We start from the raw sequence: 14,366 nt of genomic DNA on the forward strand, positions 1-14,366 counted from the left end.
AAGAGTACCACGTCCTTGTTTGCTTGTGTAATTCCCTCTGTTTGGGATAGTCTAAGCAAAATAGAAGCTACCCGTGCCACAAACTTTGGCTCAGAATTTGCATATGTATAAACTGCAGTTTAGTTTCCATCTAGTCAATATACAGTCAGTAATACATAAACATCAGTCAAATCAAAGTAAAAGTTTTGTCTTGAAACCTGCCCTCTTTATCTCTAGGTATCCAGTTCAGGTTGCCAAAGCCACACTACTTGGAGTTGATGAGTGCAGGATTCAATCCTGGTGTAGGGTAATTCTGCAATTGCTGGCTCTGATGTTTGTCTTTGAATGCTGTTCTGCTTTTCAGCGGCATACAAGTAGAACTGAGCAAGTCATACACAGATTGGGCTTTCACTTGTAAAAAAAAATGTTCCAGAATGAATATTCATTCCCTCATGCCTTGTCACTCTGGAAACTAAAAATAGCAGTATGTGCACACCATACCAAAGTAACGTGTTTGTTGAGGATTACAAAATGGGGAAGAAAATTTTAGTTTACTTTTGTGGTTTTTTTCCTTTTTTTTTTTCTTTTTTTTTGGAGGGGGGTTGTTTTTTTGTTTTTATTTCCTTTTTCTGGTGCTGACAGATGGCTATATCAAAATGTAAACAGTGTGATCCAGACTTTCTGCCTCGAAGGAGGATCAGCACCAAGAGAATAGGACTGGGTAGGAACAGCAGGTCCTATAAAAGGAGCAGAGTATTTAAAATGTCCACTTTTGTGTGGTGTTGACTATCGAGCATGTTTGATATTTGTGCATTTTTTCATTTCATTTCCACATCAAACACAAGAATAGCAGGTAAATGCCAAGCCTGTGTGCGCACCTACTTCACATCAGGTGTTGCAGCTCATTACCCTTGGGAAGCTTTCCTCAGTCGTGCGAGGGTAATGAGTTCACCTCCTGGACGTGCATCCTCCAGCATCTGCAGGGAGCAGTTCTTAACAACTGCTGTGTAAGACTGAAGAAAACCTTGCTGCAGAAATAACCTAATTCACGGCAGTTCTGCAGGTGTTCAGTGCCTGCTGATCCCTTTCCTCGCAATCAGTTCAAGAGTCTCTGAACGGAAAGCCATCTGAGGGAGCGAGGAAAGTGTTGGGAAGCCTCTATACCAGAGACTAGAGGCAGCAGCATATGAAATCCACGACCAGGTGGTGTGTGTGGCAGATAAGGTGATCTCTGTGAACTCATGGCTCCATTAGTCTCTGAACTCCTTCCCATGGTTGTATTTGCTAGTGAATCAGTGGCTGGCAAGGATGAATAGTGTGTTCCGCAATTTAATTGTGTAGCGTTCAAATTTGTTTATTTTCAGTGCTGTTATCCCATTAACTCATAGGATTTATTATTTATTCTGATAACTGCTAACATTTTGTACTCAGAATACAAACCTTTTGGAGGAACTGTTTTATATACTTGATGGAGGGTGTTTGTGTGGGTTTTTATATAGAAATAATGCTTGTTACCTCAGTGATCTATTCCCTTGAACTCGATAACATGAAGCCTAGCAGTTTCTGTCGGCCAGCTAGACTGGGTGCAATTCCCCTATTACAGATTCACCATCTACAGTTTCAGAAAGCTCTATATATGTTTCACCACAGTGACTGTGGGGTTTTGTGTCTTCCAAGATGAAATGTCATGTGTGTGAGTGTTCTTGGTGTCTTTGTATACAAGACAGAATAGCCTGTGTGCATTAGCAAGGTGTTTACCTCAGTCTCGTCTACAGTGTATGTAGCAATAAAAGCACAGTAATGCCAGCTGGATTTAGAGTCCTTTAGTGAAAATGGGAAAACTTCTATACTCTGTATAAAACTGTAGACTTTACTACTATGTCTAAGATACTGTTATTCTGAGCAATGTATATGCCTGCACCTGTAACATTTTAAGAATCCACCCTAGTGTAAGACAGAATGTGCACGTGGAACTGTGCAAGATGTCGGTAAAGAACAGATTGTATTCTCTATGTATTCTGTTTGCTGTTGAATGATATTCAACAAGATGAACTTAATTCCTTATTTTTACAGCATTTTGTTTCGTAACAAACTGGTGCAGGGCAATCCAGAACAAAATGCCTAAGCAATTTCCGTCACTTTTAGAAAAGGCAAAATTTTGCACAAAACACTAAGTATTAAAGTGCATTATTGCATTTACAACAACAGATATAAATCTCATATAAGGACTGCTCTACGTCCCATTAGTAGGTCTGGATTCTCATTCACTGGTGAGCTGTGAATTTTTTTAGGAGAGTCTGTTGAGTACAGCTAGTTCTGTTTGTTTCTATGGTTCAGAGAGTTGTCTTCCTCCAAAATCAGACTCTTCCATAAGCTACAGAAGAGGAGTGGAACAGTATGGCAACAGCTGGGGACATGGGCTCAAGCCTCCTGTACCAAAGCCTTTTCTTCCCTATCTCTTTGTTCCATCTCTGTTACAGCTCAAGCAGTCTACTGTTATAGTACTACTTCTCTTTACATCTTCTTTAATAGAGAAGCCTACATCTGTGAACAAATAGCTGATAGGCCTCCCTCCTGCTTCACAGTAATAACACTGCAGTTCAGTGGGAAAGACAGGTTCTTGAGAAGGCAAACAGTGCACAGTCACAGGGTCATGGAATCCTCACATGGACCCTCAGGGGGTTTTCAAGTTGTGGTTACACTGGAGGCTGTGAACTTTGTCAAGTTCATGGGTGAAAAATGAGATGGCTCTTCTAGTCACCAAGGCAAAGCATCCTGCACGTGCTGAAAATTGTGCTGTCCAATTGATTAAGCATTCACTTATGTAAATTATTCTCCACCTAGAAATCCAATTGTCCTCAGACTTGGTGAAAAATTGCCATGTGCTTTTCCATGTGAGGAAAAAAAAGTCCAATACAAATTGGCTTAACTTAGCAACAGTTAAAGTCTTTTATTACAGGGATGTGCACCTCCCAGCCAGCAGTTCCTTCCTCTGTGCTGTTGATACCCATTTTGAAGAGATAAAAATGGATTGCTGCCTTCTCCAACTTTGCATTTAGGTGTATCTGTCTGGCTGTCAATTGATTCTGCAAGGCTTTATAGAAGTGAGTGTTTCCTGAGATAACATAAATCTGCACAGGCTTTTGAGCCTAAGGGCTTATCTAATCAATTTTGTGTCTGTTGAAGTGTATAGACCTATCTGCGTGATTAAAATAATGTATTAAAAACAGCTGCTTGGTGGGATAGAGTGTGAAACAGTATCAGAACAGGTATTTAACTGAAGCTGGAGTGCAATCTGGTCATTTGGGAAGACTTTCTATGAAAGCAGAGGCAGCTGATGAATATCAGGCAGTTGGAAAAGCTTATATAATGTGTATTGAAAATGAACTGAAGATATATTTGTTATGAACAGAGTGTCAGTCACTCTGTGACTGTTATGAACAGTCTGACTTTGTTGTAGGAGACCAAACTAAGAGGGAGATGATCTGAGCCACACAGAGAAATGTACAGCAAACAGCTGTTTTCCCACAAGGGCAAAAATAGATGATTTCCTATTCATCCGTTTGCAGAAAACAACTTACCACCAGCTGAGAAAACCATTTGTGGTCTCTTCAACAAGGCAGACAATAATTGGAGTATTTCTTAGATTCTCAGATGCTGAAATGAGAGCCTTAATAAACTTTAATAAAGAGTGAGTCAGGACTATAACATCATCAGTAGAAAAGGCATATGGAAACTATCAACCCTGGCAGAGATGCTAGTAGAACAGCAAAAGTGTTACAAGCAACAGATACACAACTTATTGTTTTAATGTAAAGGCTCAGATTCTTCAGAATGCCAAAAAAATAAAAATAAAAATAAAAATAAAAATAAAAATAAAAATAAAAATAAAAATAAAAATAAAAATAAAAATAAAAATATCCCTGTCCAAGAAAAACCATAACTAATTTTTCATAAATGTCTCCTATAGTATAGACACTTCTTTGCTGCATTGAAACAAAAACTGCGTCTGTAAACTAGCAATTTCTAATACTTATAAAGCTCACTTGCACCTTTTCCACAAAAAGTGGCCAGATTTCAGTCTGTCCTGGACTTGGGAATTTTAAGGAAGGCTCCCTATGGTGCTCATTCAATGCCTCTGTCTGTAGCAACTTTAGGTTATAATTAGCCCTCTAATTACATTCATGACTTACTAAGACATAGCACATAAAAAAGCAGTTTTTTCTTGCACTGACCTTGCCTGATGCTACTCACAAATAGAGCTGATGACAAGGGGCACCTTGAGAGCCTCCTTAAAAGCACACGGAAAGTGAGGCATTCTGAAAAAATCATGAGATGGATTTTTCAAAAATTGAATTCTGTGTTATTGATTATTCCTCTGACGTGGCTGGTTTCCATTCATCCCAAGGTAGGGTTGAAGTTAACTTCAAAGGCACAATTGTACCATAGGTTGTTATTTCTTTTCTTACTATGTGGTCAGCCGTCTTCACAGATGCTGTACTAATCAGCAAGGCAGTTTCATTCCCAAAGTGAACTTCTGTGCATTATGAAAGAATGATGTCACTCTACACAGTGACTGAGGTTTGGAGGAAGGACAGCATGGCATTAATGGCATATAATGGACCCTTTTGCCTTGTAGAATTAAATGAATGATTCTCCTGCTGGAGCAGAAGCAATATATTGCTCAGAATAGACCTTTACTAGTGTCTATAGGTTGCCTAAGCTTCAATCATGTGCACGAGATGAATTACTTAAAGGTTATTGAGAAACTGTAAAAATCAAATCCTTGGTAAGTTATTTCCATGTTGTCCAAGTCTTGTATTCATATGGAACAGGCTGCCAAGGGAGGTGGTGGAGTCACTGTTCCTGGAGGCGTTCAAGAACTGTGTTGACGTGGCGCTGAGGGACATGGTTTAATGGGCATGATAATTATGGGTTAATAGTTGGACTAGATGATCTTAGAGGTCTTTTCCAGCCTTAGTGATTCTATGAAATGGCAAATTCAATCTTAAGCTAGTAGCCAAGTGGAATGTGCCCAAGCAGAGTAATAGTGAACCCACTGGGACTTTAGCTGACTGCTGATGGCACTGTGCTTGTAAGAGATGTCCTGAAGTTACTGCATGAGTTTGATCAACTTAACATGACTATCAGAGACTTTAAGACTCATATTTTATAGATAGCATTTCTTGAATCAATTAGAAATAAGCTCAGTATTAGAAATAAGCGTGAGGAATGATTACTGATTTGGTGAAACAAATGATAGCAAGCATGTATTATCTATTCAGTCAACCTACACACACAGGTGGTTTACCCAAGCAATGAAGTAATTTATCCTATAGTTTCAAGAAATAAGGAATTTACAGTACAAAGTGGCTGGAGGTAAAGGCAGCAGCATACAAAGTACACCCCAAAATACCATCAAATATTACTGACAATTAGCTCTCACTGTACTTTCATTGCTTCTTTTTCTGTCCAGAGACTGACTCTCTACACAGAAACTTAATAGGAGCTGTTTAGAGCCACCTTCTAAATGATCATGTAGTTTACAATCCTTTACATCATAAACCGCATACATCTGTACTGCATTCAGGAGAGTAATCTTGATCCATCCAAGGTATGCTTTGTGTCAGATAGGAAGCCTAGGCTGTTTGCTGGTCACACTTGTGTTTAACATGATTTATTTTCCCCACTAGTCATGCTGAGTAGCAGAGCTTTTTCTTTATTAGTATGGCCCCTGGTATGTCACAGATTCTATAATAGATCATGTCTTGTTTCTAGTTTGAATTTAACTGGTCTTTGGTTCTGTTGGTCCTCACTTGGCCTTGTTCTGTTAGATTTAAAAGTCCACGTGAATTGCTCATCATTTTTGTCACATTGCTCCTCAATCTCATCTTAATAATTTAAAGAGTTGATTTTAATCCTAATATGTGTTTTCTGATTTATTTCTGTATCTTGCCTAGTTACTCATCCTTTCTGGCAGATATTCATTATTGCTCGAACAGCTCGAACATTGAAAAAAACGATCCCACATTTACAGACACTTATTAGTTCCTCATTTACACATGCATAAATTCTATTAGTTTTCCTTGCCAAGAGATGAAAGGTCGCAACAAGCTGCCAGTAATACTGTACTGGATGCGGCACCCTTTCTGTGCCTGTGGCTGGAATTTCATATGCCTAGATACATAAATCTGAATTTCTCTGTATTAAACCCAGGTGTGAAAGAGCAAGCAGAGAAGCTAAGTGTGTGTGGTTTGGGGGGGGGGGGGGAAGGGAGGAGGGGAATGCTGCTTCTTTCTTGTAATTTACTGTTATGTTAATCCATGCATTTTCTGTAAATTCTCCCAGCAGCACTTTTGCTGATGGTCATATTGGATTATACTGAGTTACTAACTGAAGCTTGAGGACTTGTCCATGATCTGATGGTTTGTCTCTGTGGGTATTTGCTTTTAGAGGGCTGTTGATAATTCTTCATCCATGAGAGTGTGCTTTTCATTAAATGTAAAGCCTAGTTTCTCCACTTCTGAAGGGATGTGTTTGCAACTACACTTGTGTTTAACAAGATCTTTATTTCTCGAAGCATTACTGACTGACAGAATTTATGTGTTCATCCATAACTTTGTAAACATTGATCCTCAACCCAAAACACTTCTTTTGCCATTTTTTCCTCAGAATTGATGTCAGGTGAAGCATTCTGGCTACAGAGAACATCCCTCTGCCTTGGTGTCTGTTCCTTCTCTCGGTAGCTGTTGCAGTCCATCAGAGGCTGACTCTGGAGCCCTGCAAGGGCTGACACAGGGAAACTTCATACACACTGCCAGCCATGCACTACACTTGTACCTGTACCAGAAGGATGGGTTGTGATCACTGTAGGATAATACTGAGTAGCATATTGACTTGTTTTATTGACATTCCAGTCCCATGGCATTTTTATGTGTAAGGAGCTCTGTTGGTGCTCTTTTTTCTGGTGAATAGTGTGAAGAACTTCCTGGTTCTGCTAGTCTTTTAGATTTGATTGAAATTGCTCAGGCTGTTCTCCAGTCCCTTCTTAAAGACCTTCCACCTCCATTAATGATGCATTGTTGCTTCAAAGTGAGTGCCACTGGGATAAGTACATACTTTTGTAAATCATTCAGCTTTCCTGCTCCTTCACCATCCTCTTTATTTGTCTTTTTCAGCCTTATATCATAAGGGGTCTGGCATTCATGACACCATCTTATTTTAATACATTCAAAAAATATCTTAGTACATTCCCTGATGATCTTTTCCTCCTTGTTTTCCAGGATTTGGTTTTCATTCTGTTTTCCATTAACATAATGTTTGTGTTTTGCAGCTTTGTTTGATCTGTGTTAGAGTAATGCCCTTTACAGCACACCTTATTTGTATGATGATGACAGTGACATATCATTATCCCTTACTGAGTTTTTACTTTATTGTACACAGCCAAAATCTCTGAACTCATAGTGGGTTTATCATGCATGCAGATCACATACTATCATTCAGTCCTTTCCTATAGCTTTTCATTGGATTCTCTCTGTCCTCTTGGGTACAGGAATCTGTCATCTGTGGCCTACGCTTGTGTATCACCAGGTCAGGTGACCAGTCAGAAAACAACTTTGTTTTGTGTAGTATTGCACTCCAGGTCTAGGAATTCTCCATATACATCATTTTCCACTTCACTACTGTGGTTTTTGCCCTAATTAGTAGAAACTGCGTGAATGCTCACAGTGTTTTTAAAGAGGGGAGAGATGCTATCATTTAAGGCATTTTTCTCCAGAAAAATACACTTCCACAGCCTTCCAGGTGCATTTTTAGATCTTACAGCCATTCCTTAGTTGGTGGATCAGTTGAAGTCTCCTTGGGATGGCACTGAACTGAGACCAAGGCTATTCCAGATGCTTCAGCTGCTGAACTTACTTGGCAGAAGGACTTTTGCAGACTCTAAGGAACTAACAGTATAATATCATGCTTTGTGCTATACAGATGTCTTGGAATTTCATCATACATTTGGATTTTAATTTAAAATAGAAAGAGGGAAAAACATTGGAAAAAAAAAACAAACAACTTTCTTAATTTAAAAGTAACTTAAGGTTCTTTTGAAACAGTGATGGCAGTCACCTGCCATCTCCCCTAGATTTAGTCAAACTCATTAGTTGGAACATTTTCCAACCAAACATTTGTAAAAACTCAGAATGAAGTGTTTCTCCTTTTCTCCATTAAAATAAAAGTAATTGAAATTAAAAATGGAACTGTGACTTAAAGGTCACGTTTCTAAGCTTGACTTAAAAAATACATTGCACTGAATTTCAACTGACTGGATTTCACATTCAGTTTTCCTAGGTAAATCTTTGATTTCATAAAATTCTATAATTGAGATGTAATGCAGAGGATGTTGCCACTCTATTTATTTTCTCTTGTAAGTTGATTGCTACTGTTTATTTCCAGGAAAACTACAACAGATACAAAGAGCACAGTAACAGTGTCTGATAGAGCACATACTCAGGTACAAAACACTGTTTTTCTACATAGTCATCACCATTAACTATACATTTTTACCAGCAATGAAAAGAAGTCTGCATGCCATGCTCATAAAAATCTGCACCAGCAGAGGTGAACCAGTTGCTGATGCCACTGGTGAAACGAACCACCCACTGCCTCAGTGTGCTCACATCCACAGTTTAGTTTCCATCAGCATTCAGTGAGTGGCGATGAATGTCAGTCGGTGCCATTTTTTCCATGCAGAGGAATTCAGTGACGCACCTTTGCTTCATACACGCTTCCATGTCAGACACCAGTTTGTCAGACTACCTCTCTGCTGCCACCTGTCACATGGCAGCAAAATGTAACGGCATATTGGTGGGAACATTCATACCACTGACATTGGTGTCTGATGTCATGAGCCAACATAATGAAATAGGAGGCATTACTTTCAGAGCAGCCTTCATCTTATGTGCATCCAATTAAGGCAAATGAAAGCTTTTCTGCTATATTTTCTGTCTTTTATCAAGCATGCTTAAATGATGTGCTGTTCAGTATCAGCTTTGCATTAGTTCAGGACCAGTATTCTAAGGACAAGTGTACACAGAAAGGAGAAGAAAGATCGCAAATGCAGAATGGAGATCAACAGGCTGTACAGCAGTTCTGCTCACTTCCAGCATTAGTCTTTGAGGACTTTGGAGGAAACAAAATATCCCAGTCCCACTTTTACTATGTTCCATGCCCTTCTAACTGACAGTTGTATCAGTCTGGAAAAAAAGATACACAGTGCCAAGTACTGTTGGACCATCTCTTTATTCCTTTGGAAACCTCTGTGACACAGCACAAACATCTTTCTGGAGCACTGAATCACAGAATCACACAGTAGTTTGGGTTGGAAGGGATCATAAAGATCATCTAGTTCCAAACCCTTGCTCCTGTTCCTGTCAGGGACACCTCCCACTAGTCCAGGTTGCCCAAAGCCCCATCCAACCTGGCCTTTAATACTTGCAGGGAGAGAAGAGAGGACGTCTGTAACTTCTCTGGACCGCTTCCTTTTATGACAGCCAGATATCCTATACTTGTCTCGGTCCCTGAATAAACTCAGTTGTTTCTGAAGTGGTCTCTGCTTCTGTATGAATGTAAATCACCTCCTTCCTACAAATCACTGTGTTTGTCATAATCTTCCTCTGCCCCCTCCCTTGACTTAAATAATCCTGCATTTTTTCTCTTTTCTTTGAATGGAAGTCAGACTGGCTGTCTAAGAGTTATCATCACTATTTCTGGACACCTTTGATCTTCTTTTAATTTTATTCTTCTCTTATGATCGAGTTACTGGAACTAAATGCATTTTCCAAGGAAAACTGTACTATTAATGTATATACTGGCACCATATTCTCCGTATCATTTTCTTTCTCATTCCATCATAATATTTTGTTTGCCTTCTCAACTGCATAATATATTGGGTGCCTAAAGTAATGAATGGGTTTGTGTCTAGAGTGGTTACAGTTAATTTGAATTTCAATAAGGATCATGAATAGCTTAAATTCTTACTTTAATATATGGCGCATTGCATTTGTCATATGTGCAGGTTGCTCTAAAAGTAACACCTCCTATTTATTTACACAGAAACTACAATACATACAAAAAGCATTATGACACTGGGGGAAAAAAAAGGAGAGAGAGAGAAAGCAGCTGAATTAAATGCTGAGATATACAATAAAAAGTAGAGCATGTTAATAAAGATAGACCCATAGACAGATGGGAAGGAATGAAGAAAATAAAAAACCCTATTGATCCAGGGAACATTTCCTTTACAGAATTTTATGAGTGGCTCTTCCAGGAGTGCCATGCACATGTTTCCTTCTGATACTTGACTACTGACAGATGTCAAATCCATATACCATGACCACTGGGTTAGTGACAGCTGAGACTTCAAGCACTTACGGATATTGCAGTGATTAAAAATCTGAAACGAGGGAAAAACAGATCCTCAGAAATTCAAAGTGAGAGGGAGAACTCACCACTTTCAGTACAAATACAAATCATAGCTGGTACATGGGCACTAGTTAAAGACCTGCTACGGTTCAGGCAGAGTAAATGAAAACTCATGTATGGACACTGACATTTATTTAAGAATTAACAAAAGTTGAGCAGTGGGAGGAAGTAGCAGGCTGGGAGAGTTTGGAGAAGGGTCAATGGAGCAGTTTTTGTACAAAAAGCAGCAAAGCTGGAGAGGATTCATGAGCCAGGGAAAGATCTAACAAAGGCTTGTAAAATCCTGGGTGATGTGGAAAAGGTGACTTGCGAATAAAGGTCACTGCAGCAGCAGTACTCATTCAGGGCTAGTGTAGGTCAGCAAAGTGCTGCAGTAATGTGTGAAACTAATACTGATTTGGAATGAGGAGAAATATGGCATTGAGCTCAATAAAAGAACTCAAATCTGGTCTGGATACCAGTATTAGAGGAGTTACTCTGGGGTAGCTGCTAGAGCCTGCAGAGAAATGCAGATTTCCTGAGTCATCAGGTGCTTGGGTCCCATCCTGCACATTAACGTTTGGCCATACTTCTAACATGAACACATAAAGCTGAAATGGTATTGCCAGCCACATCCTGTGTGGCTTTGTTTATTCCAGACTCTTTCGGACTGGAATTAATAGAAACAGTGAGAAGAGACAAGGGTATTTCTGCAGCTCTGGAGATTTTACTTTGAGATAGGAGGGTCCCAAGGAGAAAAAGAGAAAAAGGAGACAATTTAGTAAAATTGACAAGAATTAATGAGGTGATTCTGTTCCTCTGTTCCTTTTCTTTTTTCCAGGTGAAAGCACTTCAGCAAAACAGTTTTTTCTGTTCTATGGTTATGGGGTGAGGAGGACTCTGCCTTCCTAGACAAATTTATTTCATTTTGTTACTTTTCTTTTTTTTTGCATTTTGCTATCCAAGATTGAATGCTTGTGTAGCCACAGATAAGAGAGGGAGTACTGGACTTATAATCCATTGAAGGCACTAAAGCAAGAGCAGCAACTGTACCACAGTGCTTTAGGGACAGATGACATCCAGGTGCCTTCAGAGTCACACCAGCTAATCTCTACAGAGAAATTGTCTAACTGAGAGCATCCATTAAATAAGGGAAAAAAGCTGATAAGTGAAGAAGGCAGCAACTAATTCCTGAAGACTGGAGAAGTACCTATTGTGTGGATGAATTGTCTCACAGTTGTTTGTTGCTGTTTCTTTCATCTACTTGTCAGGCTATTGGGATCATCAAATTTTCAGCTGCAGTTGTTTCTGGGATTAACTGCTTTTGTCCACAGCATGTGACAGTTTAAGGCATGAAAATTACAGAAGTCAACACGCGGGGACAGGCAGAATGTGATTATCTGAAACTGCATGACAGTGGGACAGAAACCAAAACTATGAACTGCCCAGGCCTGCTATGTAGTGAGTTATTTGGATTTATTGGTTTTTATGCAAGTGCATAAAATCCCATTTGAAAATCCCATTAGGCTTGGGATTTTCAAATCAAAAGATGAGTTTGAATTGTTTCCCAAGTATTTCTGCTTCTGAGTGATTAATCATTCAGAGATGAACAGTGCCAACTGTAGAAAATAGTTTGCAAGAGAAGGACAAGAAGGATGGGTGACCAAAACAGTCACTTCTGCCACATTTCTGCCCCTCGAAGGAGAGATGAAGGCTTGGGGAAGGTGGTAGGAAGGGACAAAAGAGGAATGCCAGAAGGCTGAGAGGTGTAGCAGCTGGTGAGCAGTGTTGCAGTGGGTGCAGTCCATCCTATGGGCTACAACACCTTGTGCAGTCTACAAGGTTTGCACAGGCTTTATGTGTACATTTGAGGTCTATGAGAGAAATTCTGCTGCTGTTGTAATGAAGTGGGTTTCTCAAGAAATTAGGAGCTGCAGTAAAGTGATTATTTCCAGTTTTGTTCCCATATCTGATCTGTCTATGTTGTGAAAAACAGGCATTTACAATGTCTCTGTATCCCTCTCTAGGTTCTGAAGCACCTGCGCCACTTAAATTTCACCAGTAACATGGGGGAGCAAGTGGACTTTGATGAGTTTGGAGACCTGGTAGGGAATTACTCAATAATCAACTGGCATCTCTCTCCAGAGGATGGCTCAGTCGTCTTTGAGGAGGTTGGGCACTACAATGTGTATGCCAAGAAAGGGGAGAGGCTCTTTATCAATGAAAACAAAATCCTGTGGAGTGGATTCTCAAAGGAGGTAAGTGCTGAAATACTCAAAGCATCGTTTAACAAGTTGCATCAATCTGAAATTTGAACGGACTTTGCACAATCCTCATGCTGTTGCACTGCAACTCGTTAAAAGACCTATTCATCTCATTGCATACCTATTCTCTGCCCTAGTCCATCACATCCTCAATATACACTTCTGGATTGGCTGGCAGATCAGATAACTGCAGCAGCCAGATTTGCCTAGCAAATTTACACCATCAGCTGAGCCTTACCTTTGCAGTACCTTTTCTAACAGAGTACTTTTTTTGTTTGTTTGTTTGTTTCCCCACACTTGAACTGAGTAATTATGTTTTCTCTTCTACATTCCTCCAGCAGTGCAATATCCCTATTCTCTGTCCTAAACTATTAAAATGCAGCTATGCTGCTGAGTTTCATGCCAGAAAATGTAAATTTTGTGATAGCAGGGGGGATTGTAATCTCTATGTCTATTGTAGCTTGTTTTGTTTTGTTTTTCAGTTTATAGAATTTAAATTCCTTCCACATAACAGCTTTGCTCAAAGGCAGAGTAGCCGGTACTCTACTAATTGGAGTTTTCTGAGTTTCAGTCTTCCTCAAAAAAGATTAAATATAACTAACTTTAACTTTTTAACACAGGAACTGTAGCATTGGCCAGAGTTGAAGGGGAAAAAAAAAAAAAAAAAAAAGAGTTAAAGAGTAGGTAAAATAGATGGATTTGTTCTGGCAGAAATTGATGAAATTTCCCACAAAATACTTAAAAAGGCAGCCAAAGCAATCTCAATAGTACTAGCAATTTGTCTTTGAGAAATATGGAGGACGGGTGATGTCTCAAAGGATTAGAGGAGGGTAGATCGTGATATCTGCTTTTTAAAGCAGATATTGGAGAGCTAAGGGAATTACACACAATTAAGCTGAGCTTCAGTAATCCAAAAGACTTGATAAAAACAAACATTAAACAGTTTATAAATAGTTAGAGGATAATGAAATGATAAGAAAAAGCCAACCTGGATTTGTCAAGATGAAATCATGTAAAACCAATTTAATTTTCCTCTCTGGCAATACAATCAGCCTCGTAGATAACAGAGAAACAGCACACAACTTCAGCTGGGTTTTTGATTCAGCCCTGCTCAAACTCATCACTGATAGCCTAGGAAAAGACAGGACAGGCGATATCCTTTGATTTATGTACAACCTGTGGAAAGCTGTCTCAGGCAGAAGGTGTTGGCAATTTGCTGCAGTGCTTTAAGTGGGGAGCTGCCAGGATTTTCCCTGGATATGCATCTGCCCAATTAATTATGCACTCCTGATTACCAGCTTAGAATTAGTGTTCCCCAAATGCTGCAGCCATGCACTTAGCGACATACAAATCAGGGTACTCTGCTGGCAATGCAAAATATGTGTTTAGCTCACATTCTCATGCCTATGCATGCCTGTGCAACCACTCACTGCTAGGGTGTGTCTGTGCCCACGTGGGCTCACTCACACACAGCATGAGCTGCAGCCAGGTAACACAGTTGGTCACTGCAGCAGCAAAAGCCTGGAAGCCTGGGTAACCACTCCAGTGAAAGTGAGGTGAGGGGGCTTAATAAGTCCTCTCCGTGGGCTTTGACATGGAGAACCTAAGGTGTGCTTCATGTAGACATGTTCTTTTCTGGATCTGCGTGCACGTGCTGATCTGCATCTTCAG

The 14,366-nt window shown here is 39.7% G+C and overlaps 1 protein-coding gene across 2 annotated transcripts in view; it reads left to right on the forward strand.

Moving 5' to 3' along the window:
* The window catches only part of CASR (calcium sensing receptor), a 72,501-nt gene that overhangs the window by 51,292 nt on the left and 6,843 nt on the right, over nt 1–14,366 (forward strand). For both annotated transcript variants that reach the window (XM_048927812.1, XM_048927803.1), the window contains exon 5: nt 12,459–12,689. In XM_048927812.1, the coding sequence (XP_048783769.1) occupies nt 12,459–12,689 (231 nt within the window). The remainder of the gene's footprint in view (nt 1–12,458; nt 12,690–14,366) is intronic.

This window comes from Lagopus muta, chromosome 1 (genome assembly GCF_023343835.1).
Source record: "Lagopus muta isolate bLagMut1 chromosome 1, bLagMut1 primary, whole genome shotgun sequence".
In the NCBI taxonomy this organism is placed as follows: Eukaryota; Metazoa; Chordata; class Aves; order Galliformes; family Phasianidae; genus Lagopus; species Lagopus muta.